We start from the raw sequence: 19,740 nt of genomic DNA on the forward strand, positions 1-19,740 counted from the left end.
TTCCTGCGGTAGGTGGAGTTTGGAAAGGACGTTAGGCAGGGAGGATGGATCAGTATGGAGGATGACTTTGTCGAATATGCAGGGGCGTTGGACCACCAATAGGGTGTTAAGTTCAGATACTCTGCAGGCACAGGTGACAGCCACCAGGAATAAGACCTTGAATGGTAATGTGCAGAGTGGTAGGTCTTGACTGGTGGCTCCAGAGAAAGTCGGTGGGGAGTACAAAAGGTAGCAGGAAAGGGAAAAGGTATTTTTTAAAAGTTGTTTTAAATTTGAAAATGAAGGTAAGCAGATGAAGAATAAAGTAAATCAGAAGAGAAAGGGAAGAAAGTGCCAAGAGAAAAAAAGGAGTAAAATCATGGGAGCCTAAGGAAACTGACTATCTTCATCAAAGGTAGGAACAAAAACTTCCTAAATCTCCACCCCTGCCTTTGTCAAAGGGTCATTGCCTAACCAGTGGTCCCATACTGCCAAAAGGAAATGTGGAGTTACTCTTGTCCTTGAGTTACTCTTCACATATACCAAAATACAAGGAAAATATTTGGAATATGTGGAAAATATTTTTCCATATTGTGTGTTCAATGCATTTTAAGAAGGCTCTGTGCAAATTAAATCAGTAAATGAATAAGACGACATGTTACAAAGTTTTAAGAACTTAATTTTAAGACTATCAGCAAAGGGACTGTCTCTTGATGAAGTTTATTTCTCTAGAAATGTATATAATTTTTTGCAACAATTTGTAAAGAGAATATGCAATAAATTCGAGCTTATATTTTGAATTCTGTCCAATTAATTATAGCAATAGAAGACACTTTGCGACTGGTGAGTGAAGTTTTAATATTTATTTTTAACCCAATCTTTTTCAAGTTAAAAAAATGCATCCATGATAAAAAACCTCTTGTTTCTTTTCACACAGACAATATGTAAATGTTTGTTATACAGCAAATTACATCTGAGATAAATGAAAATCACATTTAATAACTTTCAAGATATGCTTCGTTTGTTTCTTTATTCAGAGTGTTCAAAGTGACTAGCAAAGCAATGTTGGAATCATAGCATTGTCCATCCTGATGCTCAGTGCAGGAAATCCTGAGCTAGACCTTCCCAACAGATAGCAGTCCATTCTCTGCAACTAATTCCATGGTTGAACTGCACTTAATTTTATGTGTCACCTAATATTCAACTGAATACATATTCCCTAGTCCTGCCATCAGAGCAGCTCTTCATTCTCCTCTTCATTCTAGCCCTTCTAGTAGTCGGAGAGAGCTTTTAGGTCTTTGCCTCTTGGGTGTGGTGTGGTTATTGCTGGGAGTGGCAGTCGTTGTGTATAGGTCTGGGTGATATATCTCCCAGGGGCAGAATGGGATGGCAGTTTCACTCACTGGTGAAATCGCCACTACTTCTGAGTTGCTCTGCTACCAACGCCCAGCGTGTCAAGGGAGAAACAAGGTGCAGTAAGTGAAACCGCCATACCGCTACAGAGGCAGAAACAAGTGCCTCAGCCAAGCAGTATTACGGAGCTGGCGATGGTTTGGGGGGCTCTGTTTTAAAATGCTCCCGCTCCCCAGGGAGAGATCTTCAAAGATGGAGGAAACGCTGCAACCTGAGCCTGTCAGGTTGGCAGCGCTTGCTCCACCTGTGGAGAAGGAAGAGGTAGCTAACCCGGGCCGAGCCCTCGCTTCCAGCTTGCATGAGCCAGAGGCGGGGACTCCTTTAAACTTTCCTGTTCAGGGGCACACAGCTGCCTGCCCCGCAACAGAGACATTGAGCTTTCTCAGCTGGGGGGGGTGAGCCTTTCCACCCCCCAGCCATAGCTGCCAAGTCTCCCGTTGAAAAATGTGGGATCATGCAGCGGTGCGGCACCGGAAGTCACTTCTACACATGTCTGGACGTGCGTAGAAGCGATTTCCAGTGCCCAGACACAGGCAGAGCGGCACCCGAAATGGAGCCTCCCTGGCAGGTAGGAAATTCGGGATTTTTTTCTATTTGGGATTAACAGCGGGAAACGGATTAAAATCCGGTGGTTTCCCGTGAAAAACAGGAGACTTGGCAGCTATGGCCCCAGCCCAGCGAAGCACTGGGGTGAAAGTGCCTCAGCTCCCACAGTGAGAGCTGCAGCATTTTCACCCGGCACCTCATGGGCTGGGGCCAATGCAGCTTGTTTCAGCATTGTGGTGCCAAATCATGATGATCGGCTGGTGATACAGTGGTGCCTTGCTAGACCTGCTAGACGAAAATTCCGCTTAACGAAAGGATTTTCTGATCGGAGGTTGCCTCGCTATTCGACGAGGTTTTCTATGGCCACCGCTTCGTCTTGCGAAGCGTGGCCATAAAAACCTCCGATCAGAAAATCAGGGCATTCATCTAGCGAAAGGGGAACCAGCTGTAGCAAGGGAAGAAGGCAAAGGCAGATCAGCTGATCTTCCTTTGCCTTCTTTCCCTGCTGCAACTGGTTCCCCTTTGTGTTCCGCTGGTCTCTGCCCCGGCAGAGACCAGTGGAACACAAAGAGGAACTAGGTGTCCACCCGCTTGCCTTCGCTGAGGCGGCGCTTTCTTGGCGAAGGCAAGCGGGCGGGCTAGGTAGGTGTCCCCTGCTTGCCTTCGCCGAAAAAGCCGGGCGCCTTCTCAAGCCCCCTACGATCCCCGCTGTGTGACAGGCGGGATGCAGTGGAAGCGCAGGAAAGATCCTGTGGTTCCCCCACATCCTGCCTGTCACACAGTGGGGATCCTAGGGGGCTTCTCAAAGCAGGCAAGCAAGGGGTTTCTCAAAGGAGGCAGACAAGACATGGCGGGGCCTAAAGACCTTCCCCCGCCGCCGCGTCTTGCCGCACACAGCCGGCATGGAGCGCGGTTTCGGAGGTCTCCGAAGCCGCGCTCCATGTTGGGGGAGGCAGGCAAGACACGGCGGCGGGGGAAGGTCTTCCCCCGCCGCCGCTTCTCGCCAGCATGGGGCTTGGCAGAGGTGGGGGAAAGGCGCAGGATCGTTCCTTCGCCTTTCCCGACAGTGCCGGATCCGACGAAGCTTCGTCCGATCCAGCTCTGTCGTTGGCAGCAGCGGCGCTTGCTCTCTTGGCTCGGGGAAGCGCCTGCCTGCCTTCCCCAAGCCAAGAGAACAAGCGCCGCCGCCGCCACCAGTTCCCCCCGGAGCCCATAGGGACGCATTAATTGACTTTTAATGCATTCCTATGGGAAATGGTGCCTCGCTAGACGAAATTTTCGTAGGACGAATTGAGTCCTGGAACGAATTAATTTCGTCTAGCGAGGTACCACTGTACATTGTGATGTTGAAAATCTAACATCGCCAGGCCAATTTATGTAAGTTACTTCTCATTGGGGGGGGGTGTATGGTTAGGTTTTTAGTCACTCAAAAAAGAGTGCTGCCTGTGCGGTTGAAAGAGCACCACCACCCAAAACCCACACAAGGAGCCACTTCCTGGCAGCTACTCTCCAATACCATAACTGAATTAAACAAAGATATTTATTTTGAAAGGTTTTACCTTCAACAGAGCCCCACAGTGGTTATAGCACTGAAACATTGAAAACAATACTAAAAGGTTATTGATCTTGAGATTAGAGCAGTTTGAATCGAACCTCAGCTAATGCGACATAAATCCTTTTAAAAAAAAGATGCAACATCAATAGCACCTTGGGGGAATCTCTACTGGACGGTTTCCTGTTGACTTCACTAAGAGCTGCAGACAACTACAAGCTATGATTGGGCTAAATCCAAATCTCCACCTGTTAAGATTTTCATGGTGGGAAAAATGGCACAACTGTGAACTCCCCCATTGTACCTCTTAATTAGGTTTTAAGTGGGAATTAAGTAGTATCAAGAGTTGAAAATGAACTGTCAACAACTGAGGAGAATATTCCAATTTAAAACTAATCTAGTAAAAGTGAGCCACTAATGTAAGGAAGGCCGTGAGAGACCAAATATTTCCTGCTTATCTGTAAAATTTTGTGATTCTGTTGCTGGCAGTGACAGCCCATCTTGTGCTTGACTGCTGTCAAGTCTAGATTTGACCCAGAGCATTAATGCCACAGAACAATAAAGACTTTAAATAAACATGTGTGCTTGCTTCTGTTTTTGATTCAGGATGAAACTAGGAAGCAAAGCACATGCATCCTTGGGCTTAAAAAAAAATTACGAACACACAAGTGATTTTGACTAAACTTTGTATCTACTCATTTGATCCCATCACTGTGCCAGCTACAGTTCCTAATTATTATTTTTTATATATATAGCAAAGCAGAATATAATATTAAGAAATGCACATGCAGCTTCACAGGGCAGAGCCCTCCACAGGCAGCTGTCAATGTTAACGCAATATTTAAAAAATGCTTAAAATACATTCAAAACAACCCATTTATAATACTAAAAACTGTTTTAAAAGCCCAGCACACAACACTTTTAGTAAAAAAAGACTGAAAAGCAAAGGTGGTTTTTTTTGTTCTGTAAAAGCTTAATGAAGATGGATCCTTTGCGGGCAAGTTCCAAGGTACAGGGGAACTACTGAAAGGGGACTAAAACCCATAGCTGCCAAGTTATCCCTTTTTTAAGGGAAATTCCCTTATGCTGAATAGGCTTCCTCATGAGAAAAGGGAAAACTTGGCAGCTATGCTAAAACCTGTGCTGGTGAGAAGCTTAGTCAGGATTTGTAGCGCTCTGCTCTGGCCTGGGCCCCAGCTCTTGGGGAGTTTGCTTCACCTGTTGCAGAACTTCTCTATGCAGTTGTCTTCCGATAGAAAGCAGGGGTCACCTTCACCTCTCTACTAGCTCCCGCTGCACGAGGGTGGAGATGAATTTCCTCATCCTCCATCTGTTGTTTAGCAAAGTTCACAAAAACCTGTGGAAGGAAACCGGGAAATGCATAATCAGAACTGCACTTGCTAGAAGGAAGTAGGGAAATCCAGAATGTCCGTGACAATATCAAGAACAGAGGTGATTCATGACTCCAGTGTTGACCTTGGAAAGATTGCGCCACCCCTCCCCCCCGACATTCATCTCATACATGCAGTTTTCTAGATCAGGACTTGTGGCTGAGCCCAGTATCTCTAAGGACCTGTCTATCCCACATGAACCAATCCATATCCTGCAATCACCATCTGAGGCCCTTCTTTGCGTGCATCCCCAAAGTTAGGAAGATGGCAACACAAGAATTGGCCTTTCCATTGGAAAACAAATAATCTGTGGCCAACCAGATATTGCTTTAGAGCTGGAGTTAAACATAGGGGAAATGTCCTCTCCTCCAATAAAACTGATGCACAGGCTGACCTGGCAGACGTGGCGTGATTGACAAGGCAATTCTCATACAACGTGTGCAGAAATAAGCCTCCTTCGTACTAACAAGAACATTCAAAAAGCACACATTAAATACACGTAAGGGTTTTTGTGAGAAAGAAATGGATCATTTTGTTCCGCAAAGGAAAAGCCATGTCTTGTGAAGCGAAGGCCATTCTTATGACAAGTGCATCACCTTAATTAGTATAATTGGTCTGCAAAGGTTGGTTCTACTGAAAATGACTGACCACCATTATCTCCTCTTTAAATCAACACTTTCCTCACTCAATGCCACTCTCTACTCTCAGATGAATGGATCTAGAAGCACACAGCCTTTTAGAAAGAATTGCCTGTTACTAAAACATACTAGGCATTGGGGGGGTGGGGTTCTAAGTGGCGGAGGGCCTGCATTTGTTGAGTTGGGGATGTCCGTCCATCCCCATTTTCACCATATTTTTTTCTTACCTGATCCAAGGTGGTTTGTGTGACAGAGTATTCTTCAATATTCAGGTTGTCCTTGTTGGAGAGAATCAGCCGGAAGATCTTGGCCAGCGAGTAGGTGCATATTTGGTACTGGAGCATGTTATGGTGCTTTTCCCTCTGTATGCTGCCAGGGAAGTTCACTTCTATGAAGTGTTCAGCTAGGCTCAGGTCTGGAGGCAATCCGGGTTTAGAGGGCTTTATTTTCATGCTGATAATGTAGCCATCTCCGTATCTGTGAAATAATACCCATGGTTTATGAAGTGACGGATTTACTACCCCAGTAAATAATAATCATCCATCAACTACACTGAATTACACTAAATCAATCAATAAACATAAAAAAATGAATCATCAGCTTACTTGTACTTGAGATGTTGGATGGTGCCTAGGCATTTGAAGGTTCCCTTAACCATGATGGCTAGACGTGTGCAGAGCGCCTCACATTCTTCCATGCTTGTAAAGAGAGAAAGCTTGATGTAAAAAAGGCCTGTAGTCCCACTTATTCGTATTGACCCCAGCCAGTAAATGCTCCATTGCGTCACAACTTTGGCTTGTCAGGATGCTCAGCCATTATTGCAGGCTTGCTGCTGATAGGGGTCTAGAGAGAGCCCTTAACATTTGTGGGATAACCAGCCTCATACAGGCAATTCCCCATTTGTGCACATTCACGGCACATGTCCTGGTTTCAGCACTGCAAGGGGGCAGACTGACACGCACGGTGCCTTGGAACGCAACCCCCATGCTAATGGAGAGTGCCTGTATAACCAGCACGCTTAAGTCTAATTAATTCACGAAGAGGTTAATGCCATAGACAGAGTAAGCGGTCCTGCCAGGCTTAGCTAAGTTGCTCTGTCTCCTTGGGAGGAAAGTCTTGTTTCCCTCAGTCTGCCACGTGAACTCCAGTATGTAAAGAGGTCTGAAAAGAGGTTGCTCCAAGCTTAAACTGTATGGTTTTTTGTTTTTTACAAAGCCATCCTTGTATTTCTATACAAATAATTTAGGAACTTTCACCACTTTGGAACTAACCGAAGTTTTGCTACCTGCATTTTCTGACTGCTGTATGAAAAAGCACATGAATCTGACCTTCAGAGAATTTGTAAAGTAAACCATTTTTAACTTTCCAAATGTGTGGTCTTTTTCTATGATAGGGGAAATGGTAGATTTCCACTTGCAAACTGAAGTAGTACATTGCTGTACTGAACTGTATCACATGCTTTCTCTGAAGGTTTACAACAGTGGCAAGTATTTTTTTTTAAAAGAGTGTTAGATTCCCATACTGATTTTACATGGGGAGGTTTGTATTACCTGTGTGATGTAAGGACCACAGCTCTTCCGTCTCTGATCACACTGACAATTGAGTTCCATAAGAAGCGTCGGGACTGAGGGTCCATTCCTGTAGTTGGTTCATCCTGTGAGATGTGGATGATGATAATGATGTGGGTACCCTCAACAAAATATGGCAGCATATGCCCTATACATAACCCAACAGCATTTCCTGCTAAGGGCTCCAGTCAGCCTGGAACAGGAGCTTTGTTAGTGCTATTTGGAGCTCAGTGAGGGAAGGACAAATGCACCTTTTAATTTTATTTTTCATACTCCTGCAAGGCTCAGGTTTGCATTTTAGTATTCTTGCACATTCTAAAAATACACTTTTTCAGGTGTTAGGATGAAACATGCCCCCAAATTTAATTTTGGGGGAAAGTGCAACTTAACTTTCCAAAAATATCAGAAACACCATTTGAGAAGGGTATACTACCGGTGGTTCAGCAGAGGGCAGCAAGAAAAGCAGGGCACTAACTCTTGCAAAGCACCACCCCAGGCAAGAAAACACAATTGGAGTTTGGCACTGTTTGGGGTGTTTCTCAGAGAAATTGGTGTTGTTTTTAATAGTGTGTTGTGCACCGTCCTGATATCTTACAACATGGTGACATAGAAATTAGTTTTAGAAGTAAAATAATTTGCACACCAGTGTGTCCAACTGGAGTTTTCCACAACCTTACAGAATTTCCTTCATCTAAAGAGGCTCATTTGCCAACTACCTGGCCTCCTTGCCACAAAGTGACTTACCAGTAGGACTAAAGGAGGGCAGCCTATCAGCGCAATGGCAGTGGAGAGCTTGCGCTTGTTCCCACCGCTGTATGTGCCTGCCAACTGATCTGCATACACCAGGAGACCAAGCTTCTGAATTCCCCACTCTGCAACCTGTGGAGAAGGAATAAAGGTGGTCAAAGGGCTGATACTTAAAACACAACAGGCTCGATGGGAGCAGAGTCTATTAAGGAATGCAGTTATTGGGTTAATTCTCCAGAACCCACACAAGAACTCTTATTATGCATTGGTAATGCCAGAAAACACTGCAGATTGGCAGAATTATTTGCACATGGAAACAGCGGCAGCAAGGTGGTGTGACTAGCCAGAGTGGCAACTTTCACAGGGGTGAATGCATATCTGTACCGCAACATAGATAAGAATGTGCATGTACATCAAAGAGCCGCCCAGGGATCTAACAACATGCTTAACTCCCTTTTGGGCCTGGATATTTTGGGATGAAGTTCAAAGAATATATAAACAACTCTTGACTGATCAGCAATCATGGTTTGTTTTTGGTTTTTTAAAAGCATCATACTTTTTTTTTAAAAAAAATTGGACGTTGAGGAAGAATTTGTCCTTACCCTCTCAACTTCTGCTGCTGGGACACCACGCAGGTTGGCATAAAGACGCAAGTGCTCTCTCCCTGTGAGCAGGTCATCAATCGCATCGAACTGTGGGCAGTAGCCCATGTTTTGATGAACATCAAATATGTGAGTCAATATGCTGAAGGAAGAAAACCCGCCATTATAAGATAAATTGCACAGAACAGGAGTTGCCATGTAGTTAAGAAGAAACGCATGCTAACATACAGTGAGCTATTCACAATATCTCCAGTTTTATTCCATTTCTGCCATGTAGGATAGGGGAAAGAAACCAAAACAAGCTCAGCTCAGGCCACGTGCATCTTGTAGAAGCCAGAGGTTGGGTGAGCCTACTTCCCTCTCCAGCCACCAAAATCATTTTCTGTGTGTGTGTGTGTCTTTTTCTCCTGCCCTCAGCCATAGAACAGGGAAATATTGCTAACTGACAATTACTCAAAGGGTGTTTTTATTTCTACAATCCAGCAGCATGTAAATTTTACTATGTAAATAAATAATTTCATTGTTCACTGGGCTGGGCTGACCCCTTCTGGCATTTTTCACAACATACCTGTGACCGGCAACTACAGCATCTCCAGATGTTACTTGAGTGTCTCCAGTCAGCATTTTGAATGTTGTTGTCTTGCCAGCTCCATTCACACCCAAGAGACCGAAGCACTGAATTTTAAAGTAATCACACACTTTGTTAATTCCAGAAGGTTGTAAAAGTGAATCGCTTCAAAAGGCCATACAAAGTTGATTCACAACCCACCTCTCCAGGACGAATGCCAACACAGAGTCTGTCCACTGCTGGTGTGTGTCTACCTGCATAAATCTAGAATAAGAGGAGGAATTTTTTAAAATAATAATCTCTCCTATGAAATGTACAGCTGAAGGAATATATCGGAACTTGGCATCTACTGCTTACAGGGACAAGAGGGCACAACAATAGAAATGAACATACCATCAGCAAAGTTAAATAAGATAGGTCTTAGGTAAAAACTGCTAAAAACATAGATATGGTCTCCAAAAATTTAAGAATCTTACTGATGTGGATGTCAAGGTGAATAAGTCTTATCAAGAGAAAAAACAGATTTTTGTGCAAACATCAACTTTTTGTTTGCATAAATATTCTTCACATTTTTCATAGCTAATGAAGTACAGTAAATGGAAGCTGCAAGAAGTGATTCGGAGGCAGTGTCAACAGAAAGCCAGTAAAATGATGCTTTACAGTTATGTGTTAGATCTTCAACAATGGAGTAACAGGAAGGAAAATAATACATTCCAGATGTTCCAAGGGATGCAAGCAACTTCAGACTGATGATCAAATGTCAAGGAAAAGGTCCAGGATGCCACAGCCCCAAACAAAGAGAGGATTCATGCTGGGCATACTGTCTTCCATTTCCAAGATAAAAGTAAAGCAAACACGCATTTTGAAACACTGCCTGGAAGATTACCTTGGTCAGTTCTTGCAATTTCAAAATATCCATTTTGCCGCCTCCATTCATGATTCGTTGCCTTTCCTCTGCAACATCCTCATCTTCATCCATAATGGGCATCATCGTGTTTTGGGCAAACCTGAAGACAGACAGAACAAGTTTACAATTCGGTCCAGGTGTGAAAAGCAGCCTTCATTGAAACACACATCCCACACTCAAAACAGTACAGTGGTACCTCCGGTTACAAACATAATTTGTTCTGGAGATGCGTTGGTAACCTGAAACCGCTCAAAACATGAGGCACGCTTTCGCTAATGGTGCCTGCTGCGCTGCCGGCGCACGACTTCCACTCACATCCTGGGACAAAGTTCGCAACAAGGGGCATCTACTTCCGGGTTAGCAGAGCTCGTAACCTGCAGCATTCACAAGGAGGACGGTACATAACACGAGGTTCCACTGTACTTTTTAAGCCAGACACATCATTAAAACTAACAAATTTCATACATACAAGACCTTTCCAGGCCAAGAGTTTTCCAACATACCATACTGAAGAGAAGAAACTATGTTGCGACAGAAGATTCAGAACAAAATAGACGACGCCCTGTACCGCCATGGCAACCATGTTTTTTCCAGCATAATCCCAGTGAAATGGGTTCAAGACACGTTCTTCCCCTTAGAGATGAAACCAACCAAAATCAAGCTGAATTACTACCAAAATATACAGTGTGCTTCATCGGCAGTAATTGTTTGAAGTAATTGTTTTCAAATACAAAGAAGACTTTACTTTACCATTATCAATGAACTATTTTGCAATTTCTCTAGGTGCTATGAATATGCTATGCTGGTACCTTAAAAAAAAAAATCCCACACAATTCACCTCAGTTATGCTGCTTCAGATAGAGAAATAGAATAATCTATTGTTTTTAGAAGGGCCAATTGCACATCATTTTGTATGCAGTTTGCCTAATAGATGATATAATACATTGTTTTATTTTCACTAAATTCAGAATTTCAAAGTCTGGCTGTGTTTTAATTGGCATTTTCTTTCGGAAAGTGAAAATTAGGTATGCCCTTTAAATGTGGACTAGATCAAAGTTCTGCATCCTCCCTACCCCCTCCAGGGTATATGATAAGTTCTGAAAGGGCCAGCTCAGTGTTCAAAAGCTTACTCGGGCGTAGGGCGAAACAGAATAATTCCACGTTCCATCTGTACTTACCAAACCGAGCATACACATCAGTCACAGCTTGGTTCATGGCTAAGTCAATGAGTCCACGACCCAGGCAGAAATGAGGAAAGACTAACAAGATATTTTTCAGTGTTTTATTGAACTGCAGCAGAACCTGCAAGAAACAGAAATACACAATATGCTAGTGCTATCCAGATTTACTCAAGAGTTATTTATAATTTAAGAAAACGTTGGGAGTTGGGATGAAAAGGCTACACAATTCTTTACTTTACCAGCTTTTATTGGCAAGTGAAATAGGATGCAGTAAGTTCCGGGTAAATGAGGATGTGCAGTTGGGATGTACCAAACAGGAAATTTAGGTGGCAGATGAATGCCCCCACCCCTTTATCCAGTGCTCCTGGATTAAAAGTGGACCCATAATAGTGGATGCTCCTTTTGCCAACCCTCCCTTTAGGATTTCTAAACATCTTACACTGGCCACAGCAGAGAGGCTCATAGTTCGTGGCAGTTTCAGCAACTGTTTCTACCAATATCTGACACGGCACACATAAATACCCTTGCTGGATCATAGGTTAAAAAGCACAGTACTCTTGTCAAATAATGTTTATGACGAAAAGTCACTCACTGGGTTGTTCTCAAAGAGCTCCAGGACAAATGTAATGGCACTACTGTTGATACCAATGAAGAGGTTAATGCAAGACAAGGCAACGTAGGCAGTGCTTGGGATGCTGAAGAAGCAGGACAATGGGTACATCATCGGAATTATGGCCCATCTGCATGCAAAAACAGCAAAAAGTGGGGTAATAAATTATCTGCTTGGTGAACAAATCTTGTCTGACCTTCTCTGCTTTTTTATTTTGCCAGTGGTGAGAGATCCTGGGATAGGGAAGAGGTCATTCCTTGCCCACCCTCTTCCTGGGTGCCCTGCTAGGCAGTTGATTCCAGAGACTGAGTGTATTAACACCTGTAGCTAACTGACTTGCCTTCAGAGAAGACGGCTGGTGCAATGCAGACCTTTTGGGGTCCCTATGAGGGCACTTCCCCTTTAATTTTGTACTGCAGAATGTATTACCTGGTAGGAGGCAGTAAGTGGTGTATTATTGGGTGGTTCTTGGAATTGTGTTTTGGTTGCCTGAGTGAGAGTCTGGGTGGTCACATCCAAGAGCAGGCGATGGAGTTGTAAATTATGCTAGATGCTGCTATGCATTTTTGTAGATCCAACATTTGCTATTTTAATAACTTGTTGGCTTGGGATTAGTCATCTGTATGGTTGAGAGTGAGGCTTTATGTGTAAGATTAGCTAAGGATATACATGCAGATTCCCCACTATCTACCCACTTGACATGCAAAAAAATCACTTATTCACACATAGGAATATACTCCTTATTCCATTGGAAATAATTGACTTGTGATGCAAACACTTGCCTAACAAAGAATTTCCACATAACATATTGTGTTACTATCACAGTTATTTCTAGTTACTAACAATGCTGTTTTGTGGAAGTTTATTGCATTTTTTCAGGTGATTTTTAAGGGAATACTTTTTTAAAAAATTAGGCCACTTTGAATCTGTATTTTATGTTTGACCATCTGTAATATTTTATCTTGATATTCTGTAATGCTTGTTGCTTTTAATATAGGTTGTAAACCTCCTTGAGACTTTGTTTCTGAAAAATATAAGCTGGTATTTAAATAAATGAAACAAGCACCCACTCAATACAACAGACACCCATATTTTGAATGTGTCTGGCCTTGTTAAGAATTAATGAAATTACTTACCCATATAGAAGCAGCAATGTGATAAGTGCAGGAAGGTTGCTTGGGGATGTGTATGCTTTCTTTTTGAAACCAATGAATATTCCCACTACCAAGCCAGCACTCACTGCATAATTCACCTGGCACAAGGCGAAGAAAATGAAAGCTCATTACAAACAAACAAAACACCTGGAAATCATTTGGATCCATATCCCCAAATTCTGTACCAGCTTTTCCAATATTTTCCAGGATGCTTCTACTGTGTATATTATTCTGGTAAAACAGGGAAGAACAACAACCAATCAGCATATTATATCATGAATACTTGAGTTTGGAATATTTTTGTTGGGTCTTCTTTAAAAATAAGGTGGCAGAAAGAGGCGTATGTGCATATCAGGGTTGGCTAATCATTGTTGCTCTGATGGGCTGCATTCACCCTTGACCAACCTTGAGGTGTGGCAACCCCACACTCCTTCACACATGCACACAGGCCCCCTTCCCAGCTGATCAGCTAACTGAGCTATCACCTCCTTATCAAATGGCTGACTTTAGGAATGAGGAAGAGGGTGATTCGTTTCAGCACTGTGCTTACTTTTATTTCTTCTCCTTTTTGCCACCACCACCAAACTTGGCAGCATCTTAGGGGCATAGAAAAAAAATTGCTTAAGGCTCCCAGGCTGGGGGTTGGCTGCACTGTCCATAATGGGCAAAACATTTTTATATGGATAAGTGCTAGAATGGTTCTGGCACCTACAGTAAAGAATCTTGTGGCATTGCTGGGGATTGCTGCATTGAATCTAGGTGAATCAGTGGTACGAGTTAACATCAGACCACTGCATAAATCACAATGAAGATTTAAATTCACCACTTCAAGGTAAATAATATGACATATGGATTGGGATGATTTTATCTGATTAGAAAGAGCTGGGTGTCTGCTGCAACAATGTTTTGCGGAAAGGCTGCATGACAGTACAGTATTTTACTGCGCTCATTGGAGTCCATTCAACAACATATGTGACATATATATAAGGAACTGTCTTATACCAAGTCAGACAATTGCTCTGTCTAGCTCAGTACTGTCTACACTGGCTGGCAGCAGCTCTCCAGGATTTCAAATAGGGGTATATCTTAGCCCTACCTGGAGATGCTAGGGATTGAACCTACAACATTTTGCATGCACTACCACTGAGCTGTGGACCTCCTCTGTATTATTATTATTTATTATTTATACCCCACCCATCTGGCTGGGTTTCCCCCGCCACTCTGGGCGGCTTCCAACAAATACCAAAATACATTAAAATGTACTTTCTTACATCACGTCCATTGGCTACTTACAATGTCCCAAAGGAAATTGGTAAACCAGTAAACAGAAGGCCTCACACCACTGATGAACTGGAGGTGCTTGGCTTTTGTCATCCGTTCTTGGATAAGGTATAAGACAAAGCTTGCTGGGATGAAAGACATGGCAAAGATCACACAGATGGCAACAACAGCATCTACCGAAGTGGTCAGCCTGCAGTGAGAAAAGTAGACAGGGGGCAGCTAATGATCAAGAGTTGTATTATTATTATTATTGTTTTAAAAACCAACAACAACACCTCGATGTACATACTGTCACCACAGTCTCTGAGGTTCTCTCAAGATCTCACAAGATTACATCTCTAAGCATGTGGCAAATGGTGGATATAAGCCCCCTCACATCATCTGAGCCAGAAACAACATGACTAGGATGCACGCCGTTGAAAAAGCAGAAGTAGAGGTGTAGCGTTCGAGAGCACCTATCAAAACGTCACTACATATGTGACAAACCTGCCCACCCAGAAATAACTTTAAAAATGTGCCATTGGGTTGCCACACCAGCAGTGAATCTAGGTGAAAAACAGATTGCCGTATTTTTAAATAAGAGGAAATATAGATTAAATGTAAAAAGAAGAAGTATGGGCTGGCATTTGATGACACCGGGAGAAACCCCTGCATACATGAGCAACACCAATTCCACAATAAACTCCCACCTGAAAGCACCCTCTGTCTTCTGTTCATCCTAAACCTGTTGCTAAATGAAAGGACAGGTTCTCACTTAGGGTAAATTAAACTAGCTTGATTTCTGTACTATACTTAGTGAAAGTATCATAAATATTTTTATCTTTCATACAGGCACATTCCAAGTCACAGTGTCCATGCTAGCAAGAAGGGAGGGAAACAGATCAGCAAACTTTTCTTGCTTACACAGTGACTTCAGAGAGCTGCTCCTTCGTGAGGTTCAGTGGATGATTGATAGCAGTTATGCCGTACTCCTCGGGATCTTTGCCAGTCTGCAGGTTGGCTCTCAGGATTGCATTGTTGGCTATGTTGAGAAAACTGACCATGGCATGCCAGCCTTTGTTGTTAAACCACACCTGGGCAGAGGAAGTTAGCTCATTAGCAACTTGAGCAATGCAAGTTCTGCCCCTTTTTTATTTCACCACCTGGCTATATAAGTGGAAATGGGTCAAGATTTCAGAACTTTGCTGGGGTGGTACTTCATATGTCTTGAAACATGTAGCATTCGTCCCAAAATATGCTTGCCTTTCCCTCTAAAAAGCAACCCCTTTTTCATATCTTAAATAGGATTTCTTTCCTTCCTTCCTTCCTTCCTTCCTTCCTTCCTTCCTTCCTTCCTTCCTTCCTTCCTTCCTTCCTTCCCTTCCCTTCCCTTCCCTTCCCTTCCCTTCCCTTCCCTTCCCTTCCTTCTTTCTTTTTAGTTAAAGGTAATACAACAAATCCACTGTTCCCTTGGGTGTGAATGTTAAATGCCAGGAAAGGGAAAACTTCTCTCTTTTTGACTAGGGGCTCCTCTTGTCCCGTGCCTAGAAAGCAATGGGTTCAAGTAGTTTTCCACTTGCCACACTCCTTTCCCAGGGAAACCTCACTCTTTAGTGCTCAATTGGAGCAAATGTCTACCTGGAGGAAGCCCAAATTGCCATTTGCTCCGACTGAGCACTAAAGAGCAGTTTCCCCTCGTGGGAAAGCAGTGGGACAAGAGGAAGTGTTGATAAGCTTTAGGTTTTGCAGGATCCCATAGTGCAGGGATGGGAAACCTGTGGCCCTCCAGATGCTGGGACTACAACTCCCATCAGCCACAGGCAGCAGGGCTGGTGGTCAGGGAAAATGGGAGTTGAAATGCAACATCATTGGTAGGGACACAGGTTCCCAATCCCTGATATAGTGCTTCTAAACATTGAAAGGTTTAGTCTTAAATATAAAAAATACCTTAATATTATATTCAGTTTCCATGTACTTAAGAAAATTTGCCATTTCTTTCGAGGCAGTCGTTGTTGCTTCACCCTAAATAGCAGAAAGCAAGCGCTAAATTTTTCTGCAGTGTAAACATACTTTAATGCCTATAGACATGGGGTGGGGGGAGCTTACGATTGCATAAAATCAGAACAATCTTTGCTTACCCCTGTTATGTTCATCATCTGACCAAGATCTCTCAGAAAATCAACAATCTGCTCTCCAGTGACATGCAGTACTGGAAGTTTTCCTCCAATGGAGATTCCACCATACCTAAAACACAAGAGGACATGACCATCAGTTGGTTATGGAGAACCCCATCTTTCTTTGAATAGATTGACATACTGAACATTCCCTTAAGAATAAATGTGTCTTTCTTACAGAAAAGAAGTACATTACTCAATGTTGAGCATGGAATATAATTATAAACCATATAACATATTTTTCTCTAAACCACCCATAGAGCATCTCAGGCGCAACACAACTAGGTTAGTCATATGCTATCTGTTACGCTTTAGCAAAGTCTTTAGGCTTCAAAATTCAACAGAAAACCTACAGTGCCTTCCTACCTTTTCTCATTGACCCAGTATTTGCTCATCAAACTGCAAAAGAAAATGAAAATATTATATTCCACACAGAGCCAGGTTCTTTCAGATTCAGGGAACTGCTGAATAAAACATCTGGGGATAATGGGCTGTACTCAATAAGAGTTTTTTCAAAGCGCAAGGACATTTGGCTGTGTAATGGAATTTCCCCCCCTCCTCTCCCAGCACCAAGCTAAATTTGTTCTGGGTTTCTCCACAACTCTTAGACCAGATTTGGGGAGGACACATGGGCAGGGAGGAGAGGGAGGGGAAGTTCCATTGCGCAAGTGGAAGTACTTCGTTGGATGCTGCTGAATGTGACTTAACAAGAATGTCTAATCTTTACTTGGATGACGAGTGATCTCACCCTCTATCACTGTTCCTGACCACCATTCCTTAAACTGACCTCCTTGTACAAGTACAGATGGATTGCCCAGAGATAGCCTATGCATGTACACCTGTTCTATGCTTTTTCTGTACAGACTTTGGATGGACACCTGTCGACTTAGCTGAGATTCCTGCATTGCAGGGGGATTGCACTAGATGATCCTTGGGTCCATTCCAATTCTAAGTGTGCATAACGAAGCTTGAAAAGCTGTGTTGCTGAACAGGAACAGTGGCAAGAGCAATCACAACACCAAAGCTGTTTTAATAAAAAGCAAAAACAAAGCTGTTGGGGCTTCATTAAACATATTTGTGTATAACATGGATTGCCCTTACAACCCAATCTTGTGCAGAGTTAGGAGCAGCAAAATTCATTGGAAGCAATGGGTTTGCTGCATGCACACAAACCAGGGATGGTTAAGCTGTGACCCTCCAAATACTGTCGGACTACAACTCCCATCAACCCTGACCACTAGTTGGGGCTGATATTATAAACCACAGTTATTTTATTCAGTGCCCTAATGAATGGAGTATTGAACAGTGGGCTGGGTATTCAAAACACTTCAAACCATTTCAAGGTAATTGTTTAGAGCCTCAGTCTATACAAGCTGCCACGGATTTGTAAAAAAAGAAGTTTCCAACCTGCTTCTTATGAGGGTCGGATAGGTTTTCACCAGGAAATCGGAAATATTTCGATGAGTGAGATCCTGAAGAATTTCTGTGCTACGCTGAACTCTCTAAAAGGCAAAGAAAAGGACAAATGGATTAAGGAAGCAGCTCTTAAACCCCTCATGTTTAGAATTTGGCAGATCAGAGAGGCAGGCACGGAAAGGGGTCACACAGCAGTGATTGCTAATTTTGATTTACAGTGAGAAATGGCTCCTCTGCTGAAATTAGAACTGCCCTGACTCTACTTGAAATTTCAAGAGGAACTTCTGGTCTTTTTCTATATCTTGATTTCAGATCAGATAAAATACCAGCGATTTGCAATCAAAAGCCAGGCAAGTTTCACTGAAGGCTGCCAAAATATTTGTAAGATTTGATAAACCTCACCCTAAAAATGAATGCAAATGACACTCGATACCCTAGCAATGAATCTTTCTCAATTGTGAACTAGTGTCATTACAGCTTTGGGGGAAATAAAAGACAAGAAACAACTCTGTAGCTAGCAAAAAAAACCCAACCCATTCACGTAGTATATGAATTTAACCACAGAGTGGCAGCACTACCCTTCATTAGAAGACAAATGAGGCTATGCATGAGGGTTTTTCCAAAGTAACAAAATATGACCAACAAGCTATTTCAAGAAGAGCGTTGTGAAAAAAAAATTCTGCACAGCCCTGTTTTCTGGGGGGAAAGCAGATAATGAAACCTCCATGTTCAGTTTGGCAGTTGCCGAACAAGATTATTAACAAATGAATCTCTTGCAGCTTAACTATTAAAAGTAATATTACTTATCTAAATTATCTTTACAACCACCGTGAGAGGCAAACCTCTGTTTTAACAGATCAGGGCATTGAGGTAGAAAGCTTGGGACATACTCCAAAGGTGAGCCTACAAAAGCTGAACAGGATTTGAGCTCGGGTCTCCCAGATCCAAGCTGCATTTCACAAGCACATTGGATCAACTCCACAAAAAGCAAATCCATAATAAGCTTGTTACAAAAGGTGTAACTGAATTACATAAGAAGAGCTAGCTGGATACAGACCCGAGGCTCACAATGGCTTGTTGACAACCATGGCTTAATGTTACATTTGAACCAGAATTATATAAGGATACTAAACTCCCTTAACATCCATGTACAATTTACTTGTGAATCACTCCTTCATGTATTAAAAGGGTTTTCTCTATATGTTTTCAATATATGCTATGTAGCGTACTGTAGAATTTGGTGCAAAACTGGGTTCTTTGGGGAATCAGCTTTGGGTTACAGAAAAGTGGCCGAAAGAAACCTGCATGTTCCCAAAAGGAGTGTCTCAAACTTTTTAAAATCTCATAGCTGCTGCCCTTCTACTGTGGTTCCCCATATCCCCACATGCTCATTTCCACTATAGCAATCCTTCCAAGATGGCCAAATACTACAACTGACAAACTGAGTAAGTGAAGCAAATTATGGAAAGTAACACAAATGTATTGCAAATGTATGTGTGTGTGTTTTAGCACACTTTCAATCCACCTGAAAGCAATTCAGTGGCAACCACAGTGCTTCAAACAGGCAAATGGCAACCAAGCAGTCTTTCTTACCTGTGGGGGAGGAAGTCCTCCAGCTCCCAAAGGGCACTCAGGTAGCATGGTGAGTTTCTTCCGAGTACTGCATTTGCAGGATGGTGAGGGGTTCTGGGGATGCCACATATTAGTTTGGAAAAGGGCATCTATGTTATAAGGGACCGCTGGTGTCCTCCAGGCAGTTGATGTATTAACGCAAGGGTAGTTCCTAGGAGACAAGAACACAGATGATCTCATTAGCAATGTTAATACCAAACGGGCCATGCTAGATCTTGGAAAACTTGCAATTATATATCTCGCCTTTACAGTACCAACCATTAAAAAGGAGCAGTTTCCTTAAACACATTACAAACCCAACTCCATGTATCAGGTATAGGGCTGAGCGATGTCAGGTTTTCAACTTCAACACCAGCTAAACATCGCAGTACAGTATACCACGATGTCTGAAACAAGGATGGA

At 42.8% G+C, this 19,740-nt stretch overlaps 2 protein-coding genes across 2 annotated transcripts in view; one reads left to right on the top strand and one right to left on the bottom strand.

Moving 5' to 3' along the window:
* The window catches only part of LOC118088377 (very-long-chain enoyl-CoA reductase-like), a 38,307-nt gene extending 37,319 nt beyond the window's left edge, over window positions 1-988 (top strand). The window contains exon 13 of the mRNA XM_035121981.2: window positions 800-988. Coding sequence (XP_034977872.1) covers window positions 800-927 — 128 coding nt within the window. The 3' untranslated portion in view covers window positions 928-988. The remainder of the gene's footprint in view (window positions 1-799) is intronic.
* Window positions 989-3,144: 2,156 nt separating this feature from the next.
* ABCA4 (ATP binding cassette subfamily A member 4) overlaps window positions 3,145-19,740 on the bottom strand; it is a 97,171-nt gene continuing 80,575 nt past the window's right edge. The window contains exons 33-52 of the mRNA XM_060277455.1: window positions 19,300-19,489; window positions 17,698-17,792; window positions 16,657-16,689; window positions 16,255-16,360; window positions 16,064-16,138; window positions 15,041-15,210; window positions 14,150-14,327; window positions 12,839-12,954; window positions 11,685-11,832; window positions 11,090-11,213; window positions 10,415-10,544; window positions 9,891-10,011; window positions 9,206-9,268; window positions 9,005-9,111; window positions 8,437-8,578; window positions 7,832-7,966; window positions 7,070-7,173; window positions 6,125-6,217; window positions 5,747-5,996; window positions 3,145-4,847 (exon numbers count right to left, since the gene is read on the bottom strand). Of these exons, the coding sequence (XP_060133438.1) occupies window positions 4,725-4,847; window positions 5,747-5,996; window positions 6,125-6,217; window positions 7,070-7,173; window positions 7,832-7,966; window positions 8,437-8,578; window positions 9,005-9,111; window positions 9,206-9,268; window positions 9,891-10,011; window positions 10,415-10,544; window positions 11,090-11,213; window positions 11,685-11,832; window positions 12,839-12,954; window positions 14,150-14,327; window positions 15,041-15,210; window positions 16,064-16,138; window positions 16,255-16,360; window positions 16,657-16,689; window positions 17,698-17,792; window positions 19,300-19,489 (2,503 nt within the window). The 3' untranslated portion in view covers window positions 3,145-4,724. The remainder of the gene's footprint in view (window positions 4,848-5,746; window positions 5,997-6,124; window positions 6,218-7,069; window positions 7,174-7,831; window positions 7,967-8,436; window positions 8,579-9,004; window positions 9,112-9,205; window positions 9,269-9,890; window positions 10,012-10,414; window positions 10,545-11,089; window positions 11,214-11,684; window positions 11,833-12,838; window positions 12,955-14,149; window positions 14,328-15,040; window positions 15,211-16,063; window positions 16,139-16,254; window positions 16,361-16,656; window positions 16,690-17,697; window positions 17,793-19,299; window positions 19,490-19,740) is intronic.

This window comes from Zootoca vivipara, chromosome 7 (genome assembly GCF_963506605.1).
Source record: "Zootoca vivipara chromosome 7, rZooViv1.1, whole genome shotgun sequence".
In the NCBI taxonomy this organism is placed as follows: domain Eukaryota; kingdom Metazoa; phylum Chordata; class Lepidosauria; order Squamata; family Lacertidae; genus Zootoca; species Zootoca vivipara.